This window comes from Acinonyx jubatus, chromosome C1, assembly GCF_027475565.1.
Source record: "Acinonyx jubatus isolate Ajub_Pintada_27869175 chromosome C1, VMU_Ajub_asm_v1.0, whole genome shotgun sequence".
Lineage (NCBI taxonomy): Eukaryota > Metazoa > Chordata > Mammalia > Carnivora > Felidae > Acinonyx > Acinonyx jubatus.
This window is the reverse complement of record NC_069381.1, coordinates 16,039,553-16,064,148: the sequence shown is the minus strand read 5'-3', so window position 1 is coordinate 16,064,148 and position 24,596 is coordinate 16,039,553. Positions and strand designations below refer to the sequence as shown.

Below are 24,596 nucleotides of genomic sequence, written 5' to 3'. Positions count from 1 at the left end.
GTTACCGCGGCCAGGACAGGGCGAGTTGCTGCCCCTCTGATTCATCACAGAGCTGGAATAAATCCAGAGAAGTGACCAAGAGGAGGCAAGTCTGCTGCTAAGAACTCAGACTGCTTTGGTATGGAAAGAGGGAGAGAGAGGGCAGCTCCGTCATTCAAATGAAAAGGGGATAAGGGAGGGGACTTTAGACTCCTTCAAAAGAGCAGGCACAGCATTGGTGGGAGAAGCCGGAGGGCTGATGTTGCACCAATACGGAAATGAGCTTCTTCAGGCCTCTCGCTAGCTGGATGACCTCCTACGAATTAGCCCCCATGAGTGTCAGCTCACCCCCCACCGTAGCCATTTCAAAGGCTACTGTGCAAACTGAACCATAATCGAGGCGGGTGTCCAGTAAGTAGTCCCATGTCCCAATCCCCTCACTTCTGCCCTAGGACACGCACGATCTTCCTCCCACTTCCCAGTTAGCACAGCCACGTCTGATGACAGCACCCCGCACACCCCCCATTCCTCAACTCTCAGCAACACGGCATAGGATTCCTGGTCCCCAAGCTGCTCAGGCACCCACCTGCAACCACAGCCTTAGTGCGACAGAATGGTGAGGAGAAAAGCAGGTTACTCCCCTCCAACTTGCCTTCGAGGGTCGGAACTCCATCCAGCTGCCCCCAGCAGAGGCATCAGCTCATTAGCAGGAAAGAGGCTCTCAACCTTTAACCTACACCCCTTGCCTTTAGAGACGAAACTTACTTTGTTAATGAACTCTGACGTTTCCACGTAAATCTGGTATCTAAAATAAGCCTTTCAAATTGCACATGCCGTTTGTCCACTGGCTATTCGAATGCTTCCCCAAGGGTGTCTAGTGCTTATGGGCTCTGGAATCAAATAGCCCCAGCTCTACCGTGTCCTAGCTGTGTACCTTAGGTAAGTCGTTCAACCTGCCTCCTGGGTTAGAAACTGAGCTGCTGTGAAGCTAAAGCACGAAAAGCACTTGGCACACTGCCTGTCACACCGCCGGTACGTGGCCATGAAGCTAGTACCGCTGCTGGTAACAGTGGAGAACGTTCCTGCTGCCACCCCTCGCCCGTGACCCTCAGCCCGGCCCAGCCGGTCATTTCAGGATGGACTCCCCAGACTTCAGCTGGGCAGAGGACACCCGCCACAGGAAAATGGGCAGGCCCTTCCTTCTGCAGATCTGGGCACGTTGTGCCACACACACTACCGCACACGCTCTCATATCCGCCCTCTTAGACCAGGAGGTCTTTCAAGGTGGAATCTGGATCTTCTATTTTACATGGGCAAAGCGGGGGCGGGGAGGCTGTGGTCCAGAATCACCGACTAAATGCCAAATGAACCACTCTGGAAAATAACGCAATGCAGCCATCTGCTGAGCGCTAGACAGGACTGCCCACCTGACGAAGGGCTATGCAGGAGTGGACTCCAAAGCTCTCTGACAGCACAGCTGTACGGCTGTTATTCTGGACTCCTCCAGAACAGAGGAGGCAGGCAGCCGTATCAAACCATCTTCACCCACTACTACGCCTGGAGGGCAGGACCCCATTCCCCTTTCAAGGCCCCAGAGAAGAGTTGCAGCCTGGGTCCACAGGCCTGGTCCCTGTGCAAGGCCTCCCCAGAGGGCCAGACCACATGGCTTCATTATAAATGATGCCCTGGACAGCCATCTGACCCACTGTCTCCTGGTCTCCTCATCTCGGCGTTCCTACAGCCTCAGCCAAATACAACAGTGTGGACTCATTTCTTCAGGGCCCAGAGTGGAAGGCTCCCCAGCACCTGGGAGCAGCTGGAAGTTGGAACTCAAGGACTCATCGCTGCTGGTCTCCCCATCCTGTGCCAAGTGCATCTGTAAACAAGCCTTCACAGTGGCTCCCTGCAGCTGTTCCCAAGGGGACAAAAGGGAGAGAAACCAGCAAGAATCAGAGCAGCCCACAGCTTGCAAGCAAGAACTGAGCCAGGCAGAGCCTGGTCTGGAAGATGCTCCCTGGGTAGGGCCAGTCCTGCGCTCTGGCCCTGTGCCCAGAGCCTCAGATGGGTTCACCATCGCCCAGCGTTGCTGCCCTGTGCCAGGCCGCTGGGACCCCCAGAGGCATGGGGCCTGTGTCACGCTGCTGTAGGTCCCGATGTTTTACTGGCTGGCGGAGAGAAGAGCTTGCTGGGGCGGAGATGCTTGGATGCTGGGCTGTTGTTCGTGATCCTGTTTGCTATAAAACAGCCAGACATTCCTAGGACCTGGAATCGCGCCGAGGCCATGAAGCTAGCTTTCCCGGCCATATATCTCCAGGCGGGGGACAGGCCTGAGACATCTGAGCTAATAAAGACATGATTGTCTCAGCCCTGGGGCTTGTCTCCCCTTTGTCCCAGGGCCCAGCAGCCAACAAGAAGTTTAAAGACATCCTCCCCCTTCTCCTGGGAAAGTACAAATGCATCAGATTCTATCGCCCCTGGGGTGAGCTTCCCAAGAACCAGGCCTGAGATGCCTGCTCTCAGCTCACCAGAGCAGAAGGCAATTGAGGGTTCATCCGGAGATTTGGTGCAGCACCCAGGAGAGACTGCACATAACTCGATACGTAACAGTCCCTTGGGGATGTGCCTTCTCTGTGTACACTTCTCACCAGCCCTACAGCATAGCAATTATGCCACTCTAGGATGAAGACACTGAGGCTGACAGAGGTTAACGGACTTGCCCAAAGTCACAGCTGTTCGATGGCACAGATGCTCTGAAACCTACATCTGTTCTGCTCCAAAGCCTGAGACCCTCTGTAGCAACTCTAAACTTCCACGCACATAGGCTTTCACATGTTCCTTCTTCCCTAATGTCCTGCTTCACAACCCCAAAGAAGGCGGCTTACCCTTTATTATCTGGAGGGAAAGCTTCAGGTGAGAGGAACAAAATGCACACTCCTTAACCTGGAAACCAAAGCTGCAACTGCCAGCCTGGCCTCCCGCAAGTCATCTCCACCCGCATCTGACCAAGTGATAGCAACAACCTGCCCCAAGGATACGTGGCTTCACAGAAGGAAAATGGACATGAGAGGCGCTAAGGATGAACCTTACCCAGTTTGGGAATTAGTGGAATGCCAGTCCTAGCTTTCCTAAACACAGAAGCCACTGGGTAGAAAAAGGGGCATCATCTACACGGAGGTAAGGTGCTCGAGCAGAGAGGCAGCATGGGACTCAGAACCAAAAACTCTGATTCAATCTGTGACATCTTACAGAAGCTGAACTCTAAGTCCGTTTTCTCACTTATAAAATAAACACCTGTTCTACTTGCCTCACAGGCTTTTTGGAAGATGAACATGAGATATTATGACCTATGCATGTTTTTTCCCCTGCTGGATTCTTTTGCATTCCTGACTCCCCCTCTTTTCTCTGCCTCTCTTCTGTTCAGACATCTGAACTCACTATATGCTTAACAGCATACCGGATACAAGGAGAGGCTTGTACACAGGTTAAGAAACGATGACACAGACACAGAAAGATTAGACACTAGGGACCAGAACCAACCGCCTACCAGTGAACTGGTGAGGAATGGCCAGGGCCTGTTTAAGCCTCAGGCCTGACCAAGGCTCCTCAGCTATGCAGCCTCAGGACTAGAGGTTTAGCTCCCCCCTAATTCAGACATTCATCGGCCCACAGGCAAGGATGTGGACGTGATCTTTCAAGCTTACCTTCCAGCCCAGGATCCCACCAATCTGCCCCTAACTCCTTTTTCCATCCTCTATTCATAGGCCCTCACAAATTAGGGAGCCTCAATTCTATTAGATATACAAGTTCCCTCCTTGGGAGCAAGAAGGGGCTGGGAGAAACCAAGTCAGTTGGAAATCTTTCTAATGACCCAGGAAAAAGCTGAAGATTCCCCCTTACATACCCATTTTCACCATCTAGGGCCAGAATTGTAAGAAAATGTTGGGGCGCCTGGGTGGCTCAGTCAGTTAAGTGTCTGACTTCGGCTCAGGTCATGATCTCACGGTTCGTGAGTTTGAACCCCATGTCAGGCTCTGTGCTGACAGCTCAGAGCCTGGAGACTGCTTCGCATTCTGTGTCTCCCTCCCTCTCTGGCCCTTCCCCTCTCGAGCTCTGTCTCTCTGTCTCTCTCTGTCTCTCTCAAAAACATTAAAAAAAAATTTTTTTTTAATTTTCCTAAGATGTGGAGATCATCTGGCCTAAGCACACCTTTAAGAGGATTTCTCTGCTCGCATGCATTCCAACCAACCCAAACCTTCCCTATAGCCCTGAAATAAACCAATTCCAACTCCTATCCCACACATGGACATTTCACTCTTCCCAGGCAGCCTAAGCTTGATGCTGCTGCACGTAGGGACACAACGTGTCTGTAACAAAAGAGGTCTTGGTCTACCAGCTCCCCAAACACAGAGTCTGTACCAGAGTTTGGTTCATGATCCAACTTTTTAAATGGGGAGAATAAAGGGCGCCTGGGTGGCTCAGTCGGGTAAGCGGCCGACTTTGGCTCAGGTCATGATCTCAAGGGCTGTGAGTTCGAGCCACGCCTCGGGCTCTGTGCTGACAGCTCAGAGCCTGCAGCCTGCTTCGGATTCTGTGTCTCCCTCTCTCTCTGCACCTCCCCCGCTTGCACTCTGTAGCTGTCTCTCAAAAATAAACAGACATTTAAAAAAATGTTAAATGGGGAGAATAAAGACTGATGCTTGGCTGCAGGCCAACTGAAAGATATTCAATTACTTGAGAAATGGAAGCAAGATCACTGGCTCTAGAGGGTAATAACAGTTCTGAGAATTGTAGCACAGGCTACAGGTATGAGGAACAAGTGACTGTGAGCAGTGGGATCTTTCCCCAGCAATTTGACAGTTTGTACTCTTCCCGGGGGCAACGAGAAAGACAGAGAAACTTAAGAAACCTTGCTAAGCGCCAGGTGTACAACTGACCGGACTTTTCTTGCTATTTCTCTGCCACCTAGTGGCTCATCTGGAGCATTACAGGTCCATCTCTGCACATTCTCCTCTGCTCCTCCAGTATCTCCCTGAGTAATAGTACCATTTAGTCAACCAAGCATTGTGCTGGGTTTACTGCTAGTATTCGTAATCCTGCAAGATGGGCATTAATTCCATTTTTCAAATAGGAAAACAAAGGCTTACAGAAGGAAAGTCACCTGTCCAGGGCTGCCCTGAAGGTCAGCGGGAAATGTGATACCTAAGTCCATCTTCCTGCCTTTGCACTCTTATCACTCCTCCCGGAGAAACAGAAGACCCCAAAGCTAAAGGCAATCTCCACTCGTCCATCAGTCTCCACACGCTTCAAGCTCCTGTCAGTTACCATTCTGGTCAAGCCGATGATATCACAGCCTCCTCCAGCCCCAGGATACACTGGGCACAGCAGTGAGAATTGGACAAGTCGCCAGAGTCAACTTCTCCATCTGAAAACTGGGAGGGCCACACAAAAAACACGTACACCAATGTTCACAGGGGCACTATGCATAATAGCCAGAAGATGGAAACAACTCAAGAATCAATCAACAGATAAATGAATTCGACAAAACGGTATGAATATCCATACAATGGAACGACATTTCAGCATAAAAAGGAACAAAGTTCTGATATATGCTAAAATATGGATAAACCTTAAAAACTTAACGTTAAATGAAAGAAGTTAATCACAAAAGACCACACACTGCATGATTCCATTTACATGAATTTCCAGAACAGGCAAGAGAAAGTAGATTAGTTGTTGCTTAAGGATGGAGGGACTGGGGGCAGGGGGCAGAGGGTTAATGAGGTGGCAGCTGAAGGCGACAGGGTGGGCTTCTTTCTGAGGTAAAGATGATGTTCTGAAATATATGGTAATCATAGTTGCACAAATCAGTGAATATATTAAAAACATTGAATTATACACCTTAAGTAAGTAAACTGTGTGGTATGTTAATTACATCTAAAATAAAACTATCGCACCTTGTCCCACCCCAAAAGAGTGAGAGTTTTGGGCTAAATAACCTCTAAGGGCCCTTCCAGTTGGCTTTTCTTTTCTTTTTCTTTTTTTTTTAAGTTTATTTATTTATTTTGAGAGAGGGAGGGAGAGAGAAAACAACGGCGGAGGGGCAGTAAGAGAGGGAAAGACAGAATCCCAAGCAGGGTCCACGCTCTCAACGCAGAGCCCAACATGGGGCTCAAACTCACAAACTGAGATCACAACCTGAGCCAAAATCAAAAGTCGGACGCTTAACCGACTAAGCCACCCAGACGCCCCTCCAGTTGGCTTTTCAATGGACAGAGTCATCTGTTGTTGTCAGTCCCAGCACTGGTGACTTGATCTGAACCAACTCAGACTGGTATTAAGACTACTCCCATCTCAGGCCACCTGAATTAACTCTGTTCCACACCCTCCCCTCAAGTCCTGGGTAGCCTCTGCCTCCAAAAGGTGGCTACTCTGTCTTCCTACCTTAAGGAACCCATTCTGCAGGCACCCACACACCCACGGACTCTAGGAAAGAAAAACAGGAGAGACGCCACCTGCCTCCAGTTCTCATCTTTTCTCTTTTTACAGAGGTCCTCCTACCCTTCTGGGAATATTCATTCACATTTTGAGGGGCAGCACAAATCGTGGGAAACACACCGGCTTTGGAATCAGATCGATCTCGAGCTGAATCATGGTTTCATCATTGTGAAGCTTTGGCTTGGGCAAGTTACTCTGAGCCTACATCTCCTGAAAAACGGGTATGAATAAGCTCTCACTACTATTATGGAAACAGCATGTGTATCACTTGGGAATACTGTCATCACAAGTCAGACCCACTGAACAAGACGACAGGAACACACACTCTGCGGCAAGCCCTGGCTCGATGACGGTTTCTCTGAAACAGCTCAAAAGCTGAAAGCACTGCCCGACTGTTGCCCTCACTTACAGTCTTCCTTGTACTTAGGTAGAGTCTGATGGTCCACATTCTCTGGGAAAAACTCCCTCATGGCTACAGATTTCCTGTTTTCCTATAATGTAATAAATACTAAGTTCTGCTACTCTTCATAACAAGAACTGCAAATCCAGTCTTCTTAAAAAGTGAGCATCCTCTGTTGTGAAACAGGAACAAAGTCCTAGACTGTATACACCATCTAGATCGGTTCTGCCGCTAAATGTGTTGTATGCGACTTTGAGTAAGCACCCGCTTTAGCCTTAGATCTCTCCTAAGTTTACAAAACCTGCCCTGAAAACCTGCGATCGTGAACACTGATCTGTTTAACAAACCATCAAACAATACACCCAAGTAAGGTAGAGAAGAGATCTATGACCAGAAGTAGAAATACGCTGTTAGGGTCAGACTAGCTAGCCACTTGCTACATTTCTAGCTGTATCACTGGGACCATACTACCAGACCCTCTCTCTGACTGCGCTCTAACTTTTCTCCTTCTACAAGACTGAATATGGATTTTCCATCCTACTTTTAATAAACTCCAGAGGAGATAGGTATTACTATCATCCCCACAAGAAAAATATCAAAGTTGAAAAACTTGCCCAAGATCACAGAGCAGGTCAACAATGGAGCCAAGATTCAAACCCAGGCAGCCTGGCTCTAGAGTCCCTGTTCCTAATTATTACTCTATTCTGCCTCATGCAAAATGGGCACAATATAAACAAATGTTCCCTGACATGAGCAAATACCAACGAGTAAATCAACATGGGGTGATTTACCATTTTTGCAACCACGAACATAAAATCGGATGCTTTTCTATCAAAAGAATCCCCTAATAGACCAATCTTTGTCCTTTCTAACTGTATGTTCACTGGGGGTTGAAGATACATGATCCCCTAATCCTTATGGCAATTCTGCAAAAGGTTAGTAGATATTACTGGCTCAATTTAAAGAGGTAGACTGAAAAGCCAAAGGAGTTTGCTCAAACACAGCTAGCTATTAACAGTCTAACTCAAATTTAGATCCCTCTACTCCAAAGTATGTTTTTCCCGTATTCAATATTCCTAGATCCCTTATTATGAAACTGGCACTAGAATGATTCCCAAAACACAAACAACAGCAAATGTTCTATCTGCTTTATATAAACTGTAATGGAGAACGCCAGGATACTTATAAGAGAGGTATCTGTAAAAGGATCTAGTTTTGCTACTAAATTATATTAATTCTTGGATTGTACTGATATTCCCAGAAGGAAGTGATCCCTAAGAGAGGGAAATATGGTATCTGCCACTCTTAAGAACCATATTTATCCTACGAGCAAAAATTAAGTCAATCTTTACTGGATGCGGCAATATATTAAAACATTACAGACTGAACCATATTTTAAAATCTCTCAAATATATCAAAGAAAATCTAATTCTTCTTGAAGACTCAATAGTATACTTGTACATTTCACATATAGGTTTGACAGATTTTTACCAACTACCTGTCAACAGCAAAAAATTCTTAGAGCTATAGAGATAATCCTGTACCAGTGACGTTCACACCTGTTGGCAGAGCCCTAGAAGTCCCACGGGGGGGCAGAGAGTGTGTGCATCTGTGTTTGGGACAAGGAAGCAGGAGGGGAACGACACTGCTGGGCTGGCTTCAATCACAGCATCTCTGTTCCACAGGACATCTTTTCTGTTTCCCTCATGGGTCCCTCTGTAAGATTTTATTTGGAAGAAAAGAGGTTTACTGCTAGAAAGACACAAACCGAAAAGGAAAAGAAAACCATTTTTATCTCCACGTGAGGAAACTGAGGCTCAAAGAGGTATACCTAGTTGTCCAAGGAAACTAATGCCCCAACTGGAACCTGGGTTTCCAACTCCTAATCCAGAGAGCTATATTACTACCACGGGAGAAATGGGAGAGAACACCGAACACCATAATGCAAGCCAAAAGCAAAAACAGGACTCCATTCAGTCACGCTACATCTACCAGGGGCCAAGATCCCTGTGGGCTACGGAAAGACCAGTCTTAGAACAAATTGGCATCTAAGACAGGGAAATTTCTGCAAACTCAGCACCCCGGAGTGAAGTCATTCTGGCATGAGGCAAGTGAGGAATTCACAGTGGCTGCCCACCTTCACAAGCTGCCAAGGGATGCACCAAACTCCCTAACATCAAAACAGGTGTGAAGTCCTCAAGTTAGGGAGGAAAGGGGACAGCTCTTCAGGGAGTAAGAGATTCATAATCAAGCCCAAACTCTCTCTCCCAGACCAACTGCAGACCTCACAAAGCTTTACAAAGGGGGTCCCCGAGGTTGACACTGCGGCTCCATTGCGGGGTCTGGAGCTCCCAACAAATGGCCAGCCCGGTCACAGAGCTGTAAGAGAGAGGAAGATAGACTCTCAAGCTCCCTGAAAGTCTCATCCTATTCCTGGCAGTGGGGCTGAGGGCCCCTCACTTGCACAGCAGCCTAAGACCCAGAAGCCAACAGAGTTCTCTAGCCCTGGTTTGAAGAGAGCTGATGAGGATGAGAATGGTGATGACAGTTTCCATCCATTCCATTTCCTGCCTAGTACCTCCTACTTGCAAGCAGTGCTTTTTGCATGCAGTTTACATTTAACCCTCCCAACTCAAGGTACAGTAGAGCTATTTCCATTTCACAGAGGAGAATGCAAGGCTCAGAAGGTTTTAAGTTACTTGCCTAAGGTCAAAGATCAAGTTGGCGACAGAGCCAAAACTCAAATCCAAAGCCAGGCTTGCATTTTCTATCACAATGACAAGCTGTTTAACCTCAGTCTTGCCATCGGACAAATGGTATCCTCTATCCCACCTCCCCTGCAGGGTTGTATTGAGGATCAAGTGAAATTACTAATCCTAACAGGATCTGAAGCTTCTGAGTCTACTACCTAAACTCAAAACAGCGTGGAGACCCCCGACCCCTGAGATGATGGAGCTCCAGAAGCCCAACCACCTCTCTTTGTTTGGTTAAAGCTAATGAGATTTTGTTGCCTAATAATGAGGTTTCTTTCTCCTAATCAGGCCCATCTTAGATATATGGAATATACAATGGTGCCATTCTAAAGGCCATCCTGCGGGATGGTAAGGAGAAAACAGAAAGGATGCTCGGTTTCAGAACTGACACTCTCCTCATCCCCCTAGCCTCGAGTACTCACTAAGGTCCAGCGTTCTCATCAACAAACCCTGCTCTGCCAACTCAGAGCTAGGGCAGCTGAACAAAGACACTAGGGGCAGACTACCCAAATCCAAAGGCATCTCAGGATCCTCTAAAGCTACCCAAAGGAAAAGGGGATCTTTCTCTCATGCTACAACTGCTCCTAAATTCACCTTCCCCAAAAAGCTCCTTCCCAATTACCCTGCCACTGTAGATGAAGACTTTTATACTGCTATGCTTGCTCTGGGCATTATATGGTGCTTCAACTACAATTTCAGTATTGTAACTAGTCACATACATTTATTTTCACAAGATCTAAATGGCTAATAAGCACACAGGTTCCAGAATCAGACAGATAGATCTGAGTTCCAGCTCTGGCTGGAGACTTTAAGCAATTATGGAGTCTCAGAGTCCTTATCTATAAAATGAAGATACTTGTAGTACCAATCTCAACAGACTGTTGAGGGCTAGATGTGACAATACTGAGGGTTTAACATGGTGCAAAGCACATAGTAAGTGCTCAATAAACACAGCTGTTCTTTCATCAGAGTGTGGACTGTTTCTTCACGATCCTCAGTAATTAGAACAGAGCCCTGAGTGTGATTAATGTTCTCTCCTTCTTTAGCTCACTCACTCATTTATAAGGGGCCCTTAAAAGCTACCTTCTTTCATATTATACCTATCCCACAGCAGGGCTCCTGGGTCCGCCATCAACATGCCAGGTGTCTCCCATCTCTGTTCACATTCCCTCCACCCAGAAACCCACACTCATCCACCTGTCCCCACCCCACCCCATGTATCTCTGCATGCCCGTGCCAGATCTTTTAAAGTACAACTAAAATGTCACCGTTCTCAAGAAGCCTTTCCTGAGTTGCTTTCATCCCCACCTCCACCTCCCACCAACAATACACACCATGAGATGTAATTTTTCTTCCCTTCTGGTATATTCAGTTACCCTCCTTTACTTTCATTCTTACTAGAACCAACCTCACCTATCTTCCTATGTAACAGAGGGCCTCAGTACTAAACAAACGTCTGTTAAACTAACTTTACACAAAAGTCTTTGGGAGATTTGTGGTTCTTAACGTAATATGTCTTCCGAACATTTCTTATCCCTTGATGTTCACAAACTGGTTTGAACCAGCAAGACTCTCATGCTAGCTTCAGAGATTTGGCCAACCTAAAACACCAGTCCTGGTAATTCTGGGACACAGGGGAAACTGCACAGCTGACCTGCTCTTCAGAGGACTGTTGCCTTGCCTCCCAGATGTCCTAAAAAGACAAATCAATTTCAGAGGTGAAGCATCTAGAGTTCTTTGGATACTACAAACTGTGCACATGAAGTACTTCTATAACATTAAAAAGCTTGGGAGAGACACCATCTCTGGCTCTTTTTTTTTTTTAAGTTTTTTTATTTTGAGAGACAGCAAGTGAGTGAGCACACGTGCACGAGTGGGAGCAGCAGAGGGTCTTAGGTGCTTGTTGTTTATTTATTCGAGATAAAGAGAGGAGGGGCAGACACACACACACACACACACACACACACACACACACACAGAATCTGAAGCAGGCTCCAGGCTCCACCCTATCAGCAGAGAGCCTGATGCGGGGCTCGAATCCATAAACCATGAGATCATGACCTGAGCCAAAGTCAGATGCTTAACCAACTGAGCCACCCAGGCACCCCTGGGTCTTAGGTTCTTAAAGAAAGCTCTAAACTACCTTGAGCCCTAACACCCTAGTTCTATAAGTACTCAATCTACCCCCCAAATTTTCTAAAACATAAAATCTCCAATATATACTCAGTAGCGCGTCAACAATTGTATCACACACAAGGTAAATTCTTCCCACTGCAATGCGAATCTGGTGGCTGTTAGTATTTTCACAGCACTTTTGCATTTACAAAATATGTTCACCTATATGATGATCTCATTTAATCCTCACATTCACCCCTGAGATGGATATTACCATTATTCCTAATTTACAGAGGAAGCAAATGGAGCTCAGAGGCATTCACACAGACTTCTCCAAGATCACATGGCTAGTAAGGCCAGAGTCAAGACTCAGGGCAATTATTCCCCTATAGTAGACACCATCCTGAATTTCAAATTCTGATTAAGTATCTCTCCTAGATAATTCAGAGTCTCCCCAAGTCCATCAGTGTACTGACTTGGTCCCTACTGCCTTCTGCCTCACCACCACCTCCCCACTCTTCCGCCATCTATCAAAACTCCATAATGAGTAGTGTCCAGGTATTAGGTAGAATGTACTGTAGATTCAACCACTAGAGTTTTAACTTAAGTCCACCACTAGGTGGAGCTAATCTCAACAATCCTGGAAGCTCCTGGGAAGAGCAGAGGGGCCAGAGTTAAAAGCGGCTCCCAGCAAGTTGTTTATAAGACGCAAAAAATAGATGGCATGGTACCGGCACAAGCTCTCCCACCTTTTTGAGGCTATGCTCAGAGAGTTAAAAAAGAACAGTGCTTATGGCTCAAAAGCACTGAGTATCTGCAAACCCCTCTCTAGTTCCTGCCCCTGAGAAGACGGGCCATGTGACTGCACCAATTTACAGCCCAACCACAAAACAAGACACAGAAACTAAGACCTTACCCAATCAAATGTTAATTCGTTAATATCAAGCCAGAATACAAAGGGAGCAGCTACCTGTTAAATCACTCAGACTTAGATCAATCCACCCGGAACTAAGCATTCACTGACAAAAGGGAAAAATAAAGCCACATTAACACTGACTCACATCCTGCCCCAAAAAAGGGTCTGACAAATAAGGCAGAAGGGGGTCGGACATGGGACATCTGCAGCAGAGCAGAGGAACAAAGTGACCCTGACCTTGTTTTGAAGTTAACAAGAGACTTTATTTATCTCCTGGAAGTCCAATTTCATCTGTTGGAATAACTTCAAATTCCATCAATAACTTCAATACTCATTTCTAGTACTAACTTTACAGTACCTGGAATATGATCTAGTGTACTCTCTACAGATGAACTGGAATATTCCTGAGGAGAACAAAAAAGATATCAGTCTCCAGTGAAACTATACTTGCCTTGAAATTATCAGGGAAATACAGCCACCTACATTCTAGCTTTGAGTTAGAAAACCCTAGCTGATCTCTACAACTCAAATCTCTGCTCTCACATTGCTGCCTAAGAACTTTAATTACTTAGGAGTCTGCCCCAAACCATCTCAGTGCCAGTTCACCAATAAATTACATAACTATGAACTCTGTACACGTTCTTTTCTGGTTAAGGAATCAAGAACTGAATGCTAGTTGGAACCACAAGTTTGGAAAATCTCTTTCCTCAAAGAACAGATAAAACTGTAAAGGACTGTGGCCCAAAATTACTCTAAAATTCATGTCAGATATAAATAAACTTTAAGAGATCATTTAGTGACATCGTTCTCAAACCTGGTGGAACACTAAAACAATCTGGTGAGATTTAAAATATATAATTTGAAGAATTATAATCTGAAATATATATTTCAAATATATGTATCTCAAAATATAATTTGAAAAAAATGTTAAGTAATAAATTTAAGTGACCCTATCTCCAGAGATCACCTAAAATGGCTCCAGGCATTATTTTCCCTTAAAAAATTAGCTCCCTAACTGACATGCACACAGCCAGAGTTAAGAACCTCTGAGGTGTGCACTGGTCCTAACGTATCTAACCAAGGTTCTACACTGGAAGCTTTCAGAAACTAAATTGACCCCCAGACCCCCACTCCATAACTAGTTTCAGAATCTCAGAGGAATTTTGTTTAAGTTTTCCATTTATTGTTGACCAACCAGGCACTTGACTTGCATCTGAGACCCCAATGATAACTAAATGCATAATTATCTTACAGTTAAGAGGCCAGGAGAGTGGAAGCTACCTGCTGAAGAGCACGCTGGCTTAGGGCTGTCCCGCCCCAGTAACTTCTCTGATGGATGTGTGCCATGGGCACACGCACACAGGCAAGACTTTCACTGTCTTGATAGCCATTCTAAGGGCAATGAGACCAAATGCTTATTCAAAACAAACAAAAAAAGGCAGCTATCAAATTTGCAAGGAAAATTCCAACTAGAAGTCAGGATCCCACATCTATTTTATTCTCTGCTATATATTCAAAACCTTATTAAGTGCTTTTTAAAAAACTATTTTTGAATTTACTATATATAAATGAATGAATATATCAATAAATGAGTAAGTGGCACCGACTTTGGGTCTGGCTATATTGAATCATCTGCACAATGAAGTATGAGAAATTAAATGTGTTTGACCTTGCACCCCTTTCGCTTACCAGGCTCACCATGAGAAGTGCACTCTTAGGCAGCTACTGCTCTCTGGAGTCAGGCTCCAGCAGGAGAGGCATGGACCGAGCGGAGCCCAATCTGAAAATGAAGCCTGGAGGCAAAGCCCAATTGACCCATTAGTGAGAGAAAAATAAATTTGTGGTAAGCCAGAGAATTATGGTGGTTTGTAATGTAACATTAGCAAAAGCTAATAAAATGGAGCTTCAAAAAAAAGGTAGGGCACTTTGGAAAAAACTCAAAGTAATATACTATGTAAACTTAGAAGTATTTAAACAGGGGCGTCTAGATGGCTCAGCTGGTTAAGTGTCTGCCTCTTGATTTCAGCTCAGGTCATCAGGATCTGTGAAACTGAGCCCCGAGCTGGGCTCCTTGCTGACAGCATGGAGCCTACCTGGGATTCTCCCTCCCTCTCTGCCCCTTCCCCAAGCACACTCACACTCCCTCTCTCTCTCAAAATAAACTTTTTAAATAAGGGGGGGTGGCGCCCGGGTGGCTCAGTCAGTTAAGTATCTGACTCTCGCTTTTGCCTCAGATCATGATCTGTTTCCTGAATTTGAGCCCCATGTCAGGCTCCACGTTGACAGTGCAGAGCCTGCTTGGGATTGATTCTCTCTCTCTCTCTCTCTCTCTCTCTCTCTCTCTTCCTTTCTTTCTCCCCCTGCCCTACTCACGCTCTCTCTCAAAATAAATAAGCAAACAAATAAGTAAAATTTTAAAATCTTTAAAAAAAATGAGGACAAATACATCTTAGAATAAAGGAAATATTGTAATTGGTGCTTTCATACCATTATCCTCTCTTCGCCCTTGGAATATGTACCCTTCCTGGCATAAAATCCAGCTCAAAGGGTACAATTTTAACAAACTACAGAACATATTTCTGACACCTTTGGTAAAATACTGATATTTTGGAAAACCAGTGATGTATTAGTGTCCTACTGGCCTAAATATTGTACACCTTGCCACAAGCTAAGTCTGCAAAGGACTGTTTTAGATAACCCTTTTCCAACATCTAGATCACACTCCCTGAGTAGTGTCAGTCACCAAACAAAGATAACATAGCAGACAAGTCAAACAGAAAACAGTATTTAAATAGAAAACAATGTTAGCTTCATCCATTTGCCACCCATTTCTTCTGATACGTGAAAGCCAAATTAAAAATATTTAATTAGAAACCATGTTAGCTTCAATCAAACCCCTTGTCTTTTTTGTTTTGATGTACAGATATTTCACTGACACAACTACATGACCTGCTTTATTTCATTCACTCATTCATTTATGAAATCGTGTATCATCCAATGACTATTTTTAAAGCCATCTCTCATATGTCAAACACTACTCTCAGCCAGGGATACAGCAATTTTCAGGATGGATCTATATGCCACTGTACTAAGAACAAGAGACATACAGTCCCTGCTCCCTAGGGTCTCAGAGCACGATCCAGGTACCTCTCCCTAGCATGGTCGACATGGGATAAGTACGACACGTTGGTTAAAACAGTAAAGCTTAGACCTGCCTCTTCCTAGCCCTTCCCAGCCAACCCACCCAGCCTAGCTCCAGAAGAGCATGGAATCAAGCCAAACATGACTTCACTTAGAAGACTACCAAAACGAGGTTACACTTTACGAACAGCTCTTAGTTTCGAAGATTCTCATACAGTTCAGCAGAACACCCTTAAAGTAATGAATCATTCCTATCACTTAAAGAAAATGTGTCCCATGTTAAGATTCACAGTACAGGGGCGCCTGGGTGGCTCAGTCGGTTGAGCGTCCGACTTTGGCTCAGGTCATGATCTCACAGTTAGTGAGTTCAAGCCCCATGCCGGGCCCTGTGCTGACAGCTCAGAGCCTGGAGCCTGCTTCGGATTCTGTGTCTCCCTCTCTCTCTGCCCCTCCCTCACTTGCACTGTCTCTCTCTGTCTCTGTCTCTCTCTCAAAAATAAACATTAAAAATTAAAAAAAAAAAAAAAAAAGATTCACAGTACAGAATCTGGAATCTGATGGAAGCAGTTTGGGTAACAATCTAGGAGCAATGTGTTCTCCACCTCGGCCGCATTCTAGAAATACACGGAAGGCTTTTAAATACTCACTGCTCAAGGTGCACTCCAGTAAGTTAACAAGGTCTGAAAAGCACTAAAACGGAAAACTTGGAAAGAAAACTGGCTGCTTCCCAATTAACCAATGGATGAGAGACAGGTGTGCTGCCATTCCCTCCCGACAACATGAGCGGTGGGCTTCCTGAGCGTCACCCTCGCTAAGGACCGCTATGCACCCACTTGGTTTTAAAGAGAAGGAGTCTGCAGGGCACCTGCCAAACTCAGGGTAGAAGGCACCGACCTGAAGGCCAGAAAGGAAATTTTAAAAAGTACATAAAAATCAATAAATAAAACTTTAAAATCTCATCCCATAATTTGTTAGAAACTGATGTTACTAAGAGTCCAGTTCCCGCTCCTAAGTATCTAAAAAGAGGCGGAGGGAAAAGAACAACCCCCAGGCTGGCTTGTGAAGGGTTTTTTGTTTGTTTAATACATCTGAAAAGAACGCATGTACAAAGAATTGAGACATGTGAAAGCATTGGTTCGACACTAATGAATCTACAAGAATTAGGATTTGGGGAAGGCGGAGAAGATTACCTAAACATTTTTAAAAATTGGGAACTGCAACCAAAATAAGCAGATAAAATCCCCATTAACACTTATGAAGAGTCTTCATAAGACTCCATGATTTTTTTTTTTTTTTTACTAAACTAGAGAGCCTTAACTAGCTACTCTAGGGTTCCTCGTATGCGAAACAGAAATAAGGGGATTCCCCTGACTGGTCCCCACGTTGTTAAATGTCCTCCCCACCCCCACCCGCACCCCCAGCTTCTTCATGAAGCAGGTCTGTCTCCATCCTCCAACTTGAAAGAGGATGTGCATCATTCCACAGACATCTGTCTTCTAGCACCACCCCTCACACTTCCTCGATCTACCAGGTCTCCGGCTGTGTTCTAGGAACACCGTATCATACGCTATTAAGCTGGGCATCTACGCTGAGCATGTAAGACAATGACTGACAGGGAAAAAAACGCTTTTTAATTAGGTACTCAATCCATTTGGTGTATTTCAAAAGGTGCAATACTTTTCTTCATTTATCAGTGAACGAAGTTAGAAATTAACTTCAAAAAAAAAAAAAATCAGCAAATGGCAAACAAATTTCCTTGAAAGTCACAGTCACATATAGAGTGCATCCTAGAAAAGAGGAGGGGCAAGACAGGTTCCACCCGCTTTCATGAGTTTCATCAAGTACTAGACCTACTCAAGGGTGGAGAGAAAGGCAACTTTCAAAAAGGAGTATGTTATTAAATGAGGCATTTACTATACTCCTTCCTAAGAGCACCAGGTGGGGGACAAGTGTTCTAAACTAGATCTAGGAAGTGGAATGTGGAGTCAATCCATCCTCCTCCCCTTAAGGGCTGTCCAATGGTTACTGAATTTAAAAAACATGACTAAATAAAAACAAACCCCACACACACTCCCCCCCCCAAAAAAGAAAAAAACAAAAAGAACAAAAACAAAAACAAAACCCCTAAATGTCCCGGATTATTCTCCAGAGTGGATGGAGCCCGGGAGCAGCTTCAACAGCCCAAATTAGTCTGTTACAGAGTCATCACAAGCATGCCTTGCTTTTAAACAAAAACAAAAACAAAATTTTTTTTTTTTTTTTGAAACGACAGAACAAAAACTAGTACTAACCGCTTTTCTGACAATACACAATTACTCAAATTAACTAGTACTGAGAGGGGGACGGGGACCATACCTACGGGCCTTGTCTCACACGAGTGCATGTGGGTAGGTGCAGGGCATTTGTCATTATTGCAAAAACGAATTTTAATTTTCAATCTTTAGTTTGATTTAACATTGCTTTTAGTACGACGCTGACACCAGCTGTGCGGAAAGGGCTCTGGAGATGTTCATAGCAGCACACACCTGCGGGTCTTCTTCGGTTCTGGAGGCTCCAGGGCAGCCAATATCGCTTCGTCAAATACATTCTTTAGGCCTTTCTGAAAAGGGGCAGAAAGAAAAAAAAGGGGCAGTCTGATTTTCAGTATACTGAAGCCAAAGATCAAATTACAAACATTCAAAGCCCCGAGAGTTGGCAAAGAACGAAACGTTAAAATCAACCCTGAATCTCCACACAACCCCCCCCCCACTTCACCAAGTTTTGTCCAGGCAGGACACTGGAAGGATCCAGCAATTCAGGAGCAGAGGAGCAGATATTCATGAATGAGACAGTGGTCCTTTGGGAAAGCTTTCTGCAGACCAATGTATGTCACGAGAAGCAAACAAGCCACATGTGTCATTTGCTCATTCAATGTGAGCTGTGTAATATGCCGCTACAACATTTCACATAAACACGAGTGAAGCAGCTCTGCATCCCAATGAAACAGCGGAGCATGGACCAGGACCGCGAGGGCTGGCAGTGGGCAGCGGCATCCTTGTTACATGGAGGGCGCAGGCAGGGATGGAGGGAGAGCGGCTACTGCGGCTGCGTCAAAGACATTCACTCTGAACTCCCTGTATCCCACCAATCGGACAGAGCCAGGGGGCTAAGGAAGCAAAATGTGGGCACCTGATACATATGTAAAACTAGAACCAGTCGGTGCAACAGGAATAAAGCTTCATCAGGCATTTATACAAACAATTGTATATTTTTAATTTCAAAATTTGAAGGCAACCACAATTGTATGTTTCCCTCACAACAATAAAATCAGAAGCAGGAAAATATAAAGGTGGCAGCTTTACATCTCAACATTAACAAACCTTAAGTCAACTGTTAAAATGGATGCTATTCTTAAAAGATAGTGTAACAAATGGTTTCATAAAGCAGTAGCAGATACATTAATACCTTTCCCACCCCAGACTGACAAATACTCCACTACAGCACAGACAGCCAAAGCGATAGCAACACAAAGTTTCACTGCACAAAGGAAAACCAGACGAGAATCCTCCCTTCCCCGTTACACTCTACTAGTAGGCCACCCTTTTTCCATAGTTTGTCATGCAAGTACAATTACAATTGATCATAAGAGTAAAATGATGTTTGTGTTATTTTCTCCATCTAGAACTAAGAAGTGTTAAAACTCTTCTTATTTTTTCCAAGAGAACATTCTTAATGCCAGACCAAGTTCCCTTTTGCAATAGTATTCCAAACCAAAAAGCTCTAAGCATCAGGCAACTCAAGAAGCAGAAAGTTAAGCAAGTCCAACTTGACTACTAATCACAAAAAATATTCTATAAGATATTGCATTCTTGATCAAAAACTAATACAGAGGTTGCTCTCAGGTGGTGAGTACAAAGACGCAGAGGCTTTCAAACAGGATGGTTTTATTCCTTTGTTTTTAAATGCTCTTTCTACAGTAGTGGGACAGGAAGCAGCAGCAAAGAGGGGAAGGAGAAAACAGTTTAGAATATACAGCACTTCCTTTTGGGTTGAGTTTCCGGAGGCTCGAGGGCAGCTAGGATAGCCTCATCAAACACATTCTTCAGACCTCTCTACAAGACAGAGGGGAGGAGAGAGAATAGCAGCCAGGTTAGAGGATTAGAAAGACTAGCAGATACAATAGCAGTCCGGATTAAATGGGCTGAATTCACAGAAGCAATGCGCCTTGAGAAAAATAACTGCCACGAAGCTAAACCTTAAGCCCATTAATAGGAGAGTAGGTAACTAAATAGGAACTCCTTACATTTTAAAAAAGGTTAACCAAGCAAGAAAGCAATTTTTATGGAAATGTTAGATGTTGACTTCTAAAACAATCACGCTTTGAAATCGAATCTTACAACGTGTTAATGAAAACGCCAGGAGAGAAAAACGCATATGTAAACAAAAGACGGGGCGCACTGGATAAGTAAGCCTTGTAGAATTCCCCAGTATTTCCAATGAGAAGAAGGACACACACATTCTGGAACCAAATCTAATACGGTTTCAGGCTTCTGTGAATTCAGCCCCTGAATAACTGAAGGACACGAACGGCAGACGCACAGGCATGCTACATGTTTCTAGATTCAATGACTTATCTGGATGGGATTAATCAGGATTTCAGAGTAAATCGGTTTCCCAGAACAGTAAGGTTCAGGCATTCAGAAAGAGCGTATTTAATTGTTCAACAGGACCAAGTGGGAGAAATTTAAAGAACAGACTCTAGAAACAGCATACACCTCAGTTATTCAGTAACGTTATTAGAGCAAGTAACCACCACCCAAGTCATAGGAAAACAAAGAACGGGGTCTAGAATGAGTTTCAGCAAGCAGTCCAATGCTTTAAGATGTCTGCATGGGTATCAGAGCATAAAGCATGGAGTGAAAACAAAGAACACTCTCAGATATACAGGGATTAAGACGCAGAAATACACTTACACCTCAGGCAGAACTCCAACGTGACAGTGTGACTCAGCAGCAATGGTTGGTACCTTGGGCCCAGGTCTAGACTCACCTAAACTCACCTAAATCTGAAGCCACAGGTTTACCACCCAAAGAGGTTTCACATGTTCTTTAAGTCGGTTCGATCCCAAATAAAAATTTCTCCAAACCCCGGAACACAGCTCCAGTAACGAGTGCCAGCCCCAGCCTACCCCAGGTATTTCCACCCCACCCTAGGCATCCCAGAGGACTGGCACCCACACACTCCATGAGGTACAAAAAAAGAATGAGAACATGAAGTACTTAAAAAGAAGCAAAGAGGTTTAAAAGTGTTCTTCCAGGTCTTTGACAAAGTAGGCACGGTCAACAAAAGTAAAGTTCCTATGAAATTCTTTCTACATGTCTCAGAGCAAACTCTGACGGTCACATACAAAAGGAAACAGGGAGGGTAGAAAGGGCAATGCATTTTATAAGGGAGAAAAGAGGAGGACATCCATGGGAAACTAGGGCACCCCTTCCCAAAAAGCAAATCCTTTCTTGCTTATTGACAACATCAACTAACCCCCTACAAAACAAAACTAATTTTTGCTTTACCCACTATCTGATTACATGAAGTGGTCAGTCTTAGAGGAACCAACAAATAGAATCTGGAGTCCTGAGCTTCTATCTTATCTCCCAAACACAACCAGACACCCCATTTTCTATCTTTTCTTTTGACTTCTCCAATCTTCAAAATCTGGTAAGAAAAATGGAGTTGCTAAGGCCTTTTCAAATTCCTACTGTCTGCAGACTTATTATATAAACTTGTTCATAGTGTAAAAAATCTTAGATGGAAGCATCCAATTCTTTAAAATAAACTTCACCAGTGACCTAGAGTGGAGTCCACATGGTCTATTTACCTCCATTTCTCCCCAAAAGCAACCCATATTTAGAGAACAGGGGTATGCAAATGATGCATATAGAGTTAGTTATAACCTGACACACATGTTCCACATAGATCCTTGCCCAACACACACACACACACACACACACACACACACACACTTTTCTGATGGTATCAAAACACAGAAGCATCAGGCTTTTTTTGTTTTTTAAATTTCAGTTGGTGCTACATGTGTGAGGGAAGGTAAAATCTTCTGACTTTAAAAGAACTGAACCGCCAACGAAAACTGGGTTTGGGAGAATGATTTTTGACCTTGAAACTATCCTGTGGAACATCCAGCTAAGCGTAACAATTTTATCTTTAAATATCCAAACTAGCACTGAATTGGAGATTATTAAATTATGTCCAGGCCATCCATACTAAATGCCTAAGTACATGCATAATAAGCAATTCTATAGGTCATTTGCCTCAGTTACAGAGTGCTTTTTTAAAAACTTGACAGAAAGTGCAATCACCTACAAATGTAAGCATGATAAACGTAACTGGACTTAACGTAATTACAATAAACCTCTTCAGCCCTGCCCTATTTTAATGAGACACATCTGCCCCCTGTTCCGATGTCAAAGCACCAGCACCACCGGAACCTCTCCCTCTGCCTCCAGAACAGTACTCAGAAGGGACGGCTGGTCAGGCACACCTCGAAGGTGGAGAAGGCGAAAGCGCACAGGCCAGTCGCAACTCTCTCTCTAAATATTCTAGCACCACTCCCCACCCTCAGAATCTGATGCATCCCATCAAACTAGGAGAGTAGCTCCGGTTAAATTATTCAGACAGGGACAGCAGAGGGACCAAGAGGACCACATGAGGAAGGAATGTCTCTAAAAATCTAAGAACAACTAGGGCGCCTGGGTGGCTCAGTTGGTTAAGCGTTTGGCTCTTGGTCTCGACTCAGGTCACGATCTCACGGTTCGCAGGATGGAGCCCCTCATCAGGCTCTGTGCTTGCGGCACAGAGCCTGCTAGGGATTCTCTCTCTCTCTCCTTCTCTCTCTCTCTGCCTCTTCCCCACTTGTTCTTTCTCTCTCTCTCAAAATCAATAAATAAACTAAAAAAAGGCACGGACTCCCTACAACACATGCTTGAAAAATAGCCAAGGCAGCTTTCTCTGACATGAAAGTCTCAATTATTATGATTAATTCCCTATGTCAGTTGAATTACCCCAGAAACTGTAGCGTCAATGGTCAGAATTGACGAGAAAAGATCAAATACATTTAGATAAAAACTTAAGTGTCTGGGGGGAAAAATCATTCATATCCTCTCTTGTAAGTCTGTGCTAACCTGGAACTTTCCCATAAAATTGTTTTTTTTAACACAATCCCTGACCACTACAAATGATTCAGTACAGTATGGAAGCTCACCAACACAAGAGTTTCACTGAGAGATTAACACTTCTCTCCATAAACACAGAACCTCTAGCAAAAGAACATGCACTGGGAAGCTGGTCCTAATGGGACCTGGGCAGCTTTCGTAAGCACCGCAGACCACTGTTAAAAATAACCCCCGAATCCTAATGCTCAGAAACGACCCAACTGTACACAAACATGGGGATGGCACAGTCCTCACCTGTGTGAGTGCAGAACACTCCACATACTTGACCGCCTTCAGGTCACGGGCCAGCTTTTCAGCAGTCTCTGGAGTGATAGGCTTCTGTTTGTTCTTGGCAAGTTTCTCAATCGTAGAGGGGTCATCTCGGAGATCAATTTGGGTCCCAACAAGCAAGAAAGGAGTCTTTGGACAGTGGTGAGTTATCTCAGGCACCCACTAGAGGAAAGGTATTTTAAAAAATACACCTGCATTAATCCACAAGCCTGTAAAGCTATTCAGGACAACTCAACAGAAGTTCTGTGACCACCTTTTTCAGGGCAAGAAAATCTGACCAACTCACCTTCTCCTTCACATTTTCAAATGAGGATGGAGAGACCACTGAAAAACAGACTAGAAATACATCTGTTTGTGGATAACTCAGCGGTCGTAATCTGTCATAATCCTCTTGCCCTGGGTGGGGGAAATTGGAGAAGTCAGCAACTGAATCTTGGTGTCCTCATAATTTCAAAATCACAAGTCGGTCAAAAGATTAAACATGTGGCTAACAGTACACTGACCATTACTGAGAAAGCAACTTACTGATCTAATAAAATGTATGGTTTTTGTAAAATAATATTTGATGAAGATTCTTACTCAGCTAATTCTATTTAATATTTCAAGCCCTGAGAACAACAATGAATTCATTATACATTAGGTGTGTTTATTACCAATCTGTAGTTTTCAGTCTATGAGTCCATTAGCAACCCAACAACGATGTAATAAAAAAAAAAAAAAAAAAAAACTGTTGCTACAGGAATGGTTAAAATCAATCCTACTCAAATCTGGTTAAGAAATAATCACATTGAGGGGCGCCTGGGTGGCTCAGTCGGTTAAGCGTCCAACTCTTGGTTTCAGCTCTGGGCATGATCTCATGTTTTGTGGGTTCAAGCCCTGTGTCAGGCTCCGTGCTGACAGTGCGGAGCCTACTTGGGATTCTCTCTCTTCCTCTCTCTCTCTCTCTCTGCCCATCCCCCACTCGCTTGCTCGCTCTCTCTCTCTCTCTCTCTCAATGAATAAACTTAAAAAAAAAAAAAAAAAAAAAAGAAAAAGAATCACAGTGAAACCATCTAAGGAAACAAAAATCTCAGTGAAACCCAGAAGACAAAATTCACTGTCCATCATGATTACTAAAGCACGCTCACAGGCTTAGTTAACGTGTAAGACCATCATGTGAAACTGAGAACACCCAGAAAAGATAACTCAGCAAGAATCAGTGAAGGCAAAATCTACATGAGAAAAATCCAGTTGAAAAGAGAATATTTTTATGGTCTTAATCACTGCTGATAAACTGCAAGGGGAAAAAGAGAACTATCTTG

General features: G+C 44.3%; 2 protein-coding genes across 3 annotated transcripts in view; both read right to left on the bottom strand.

Moving 5' to 3' along the window:
- Positions 1-24,596, bottom strand: part of LOC106977605 (chymotrypsin-like elastase family member 3B) — a 127,687-nt gene that overhangs the window by 30,382 nt on the left and 72,709 nt on the right. The window lies entirely within an intron of this gene.
- CDC42 (cell division cycle 42) overlaps positions 17,409-24,596 on the bottom strand; it is a 51,557-nt gene continuing 44,369 nt past the window's right edge. The window contains exons 4-6 of one of the 2 annotated variants that reach the window (XM_027060137.2): positions 23,582-23,691; positions 23,260-23,457; positions 17,409-18,398 (exon numbers count right to left, since the gene is read on the bottom strand). In XM_027060137.2, coding sequence (XP_026915938.1) covers positions 18,309-18,398; positions 23,260-23,457; positions 23,582-23,691 — 398 coding nt within the window. In that variant the 3' untranslated portion in view covers positions 17,409-18,308. Of the gene's footprint in view, positions 18,399-19,026; positions 19,891-23,259; positions 23,458-23,581; positions 23,692-24,596 lie in introns of those variants that run through there. The other variant, XM_027060138.2, reaches the window with a different exon arrangement.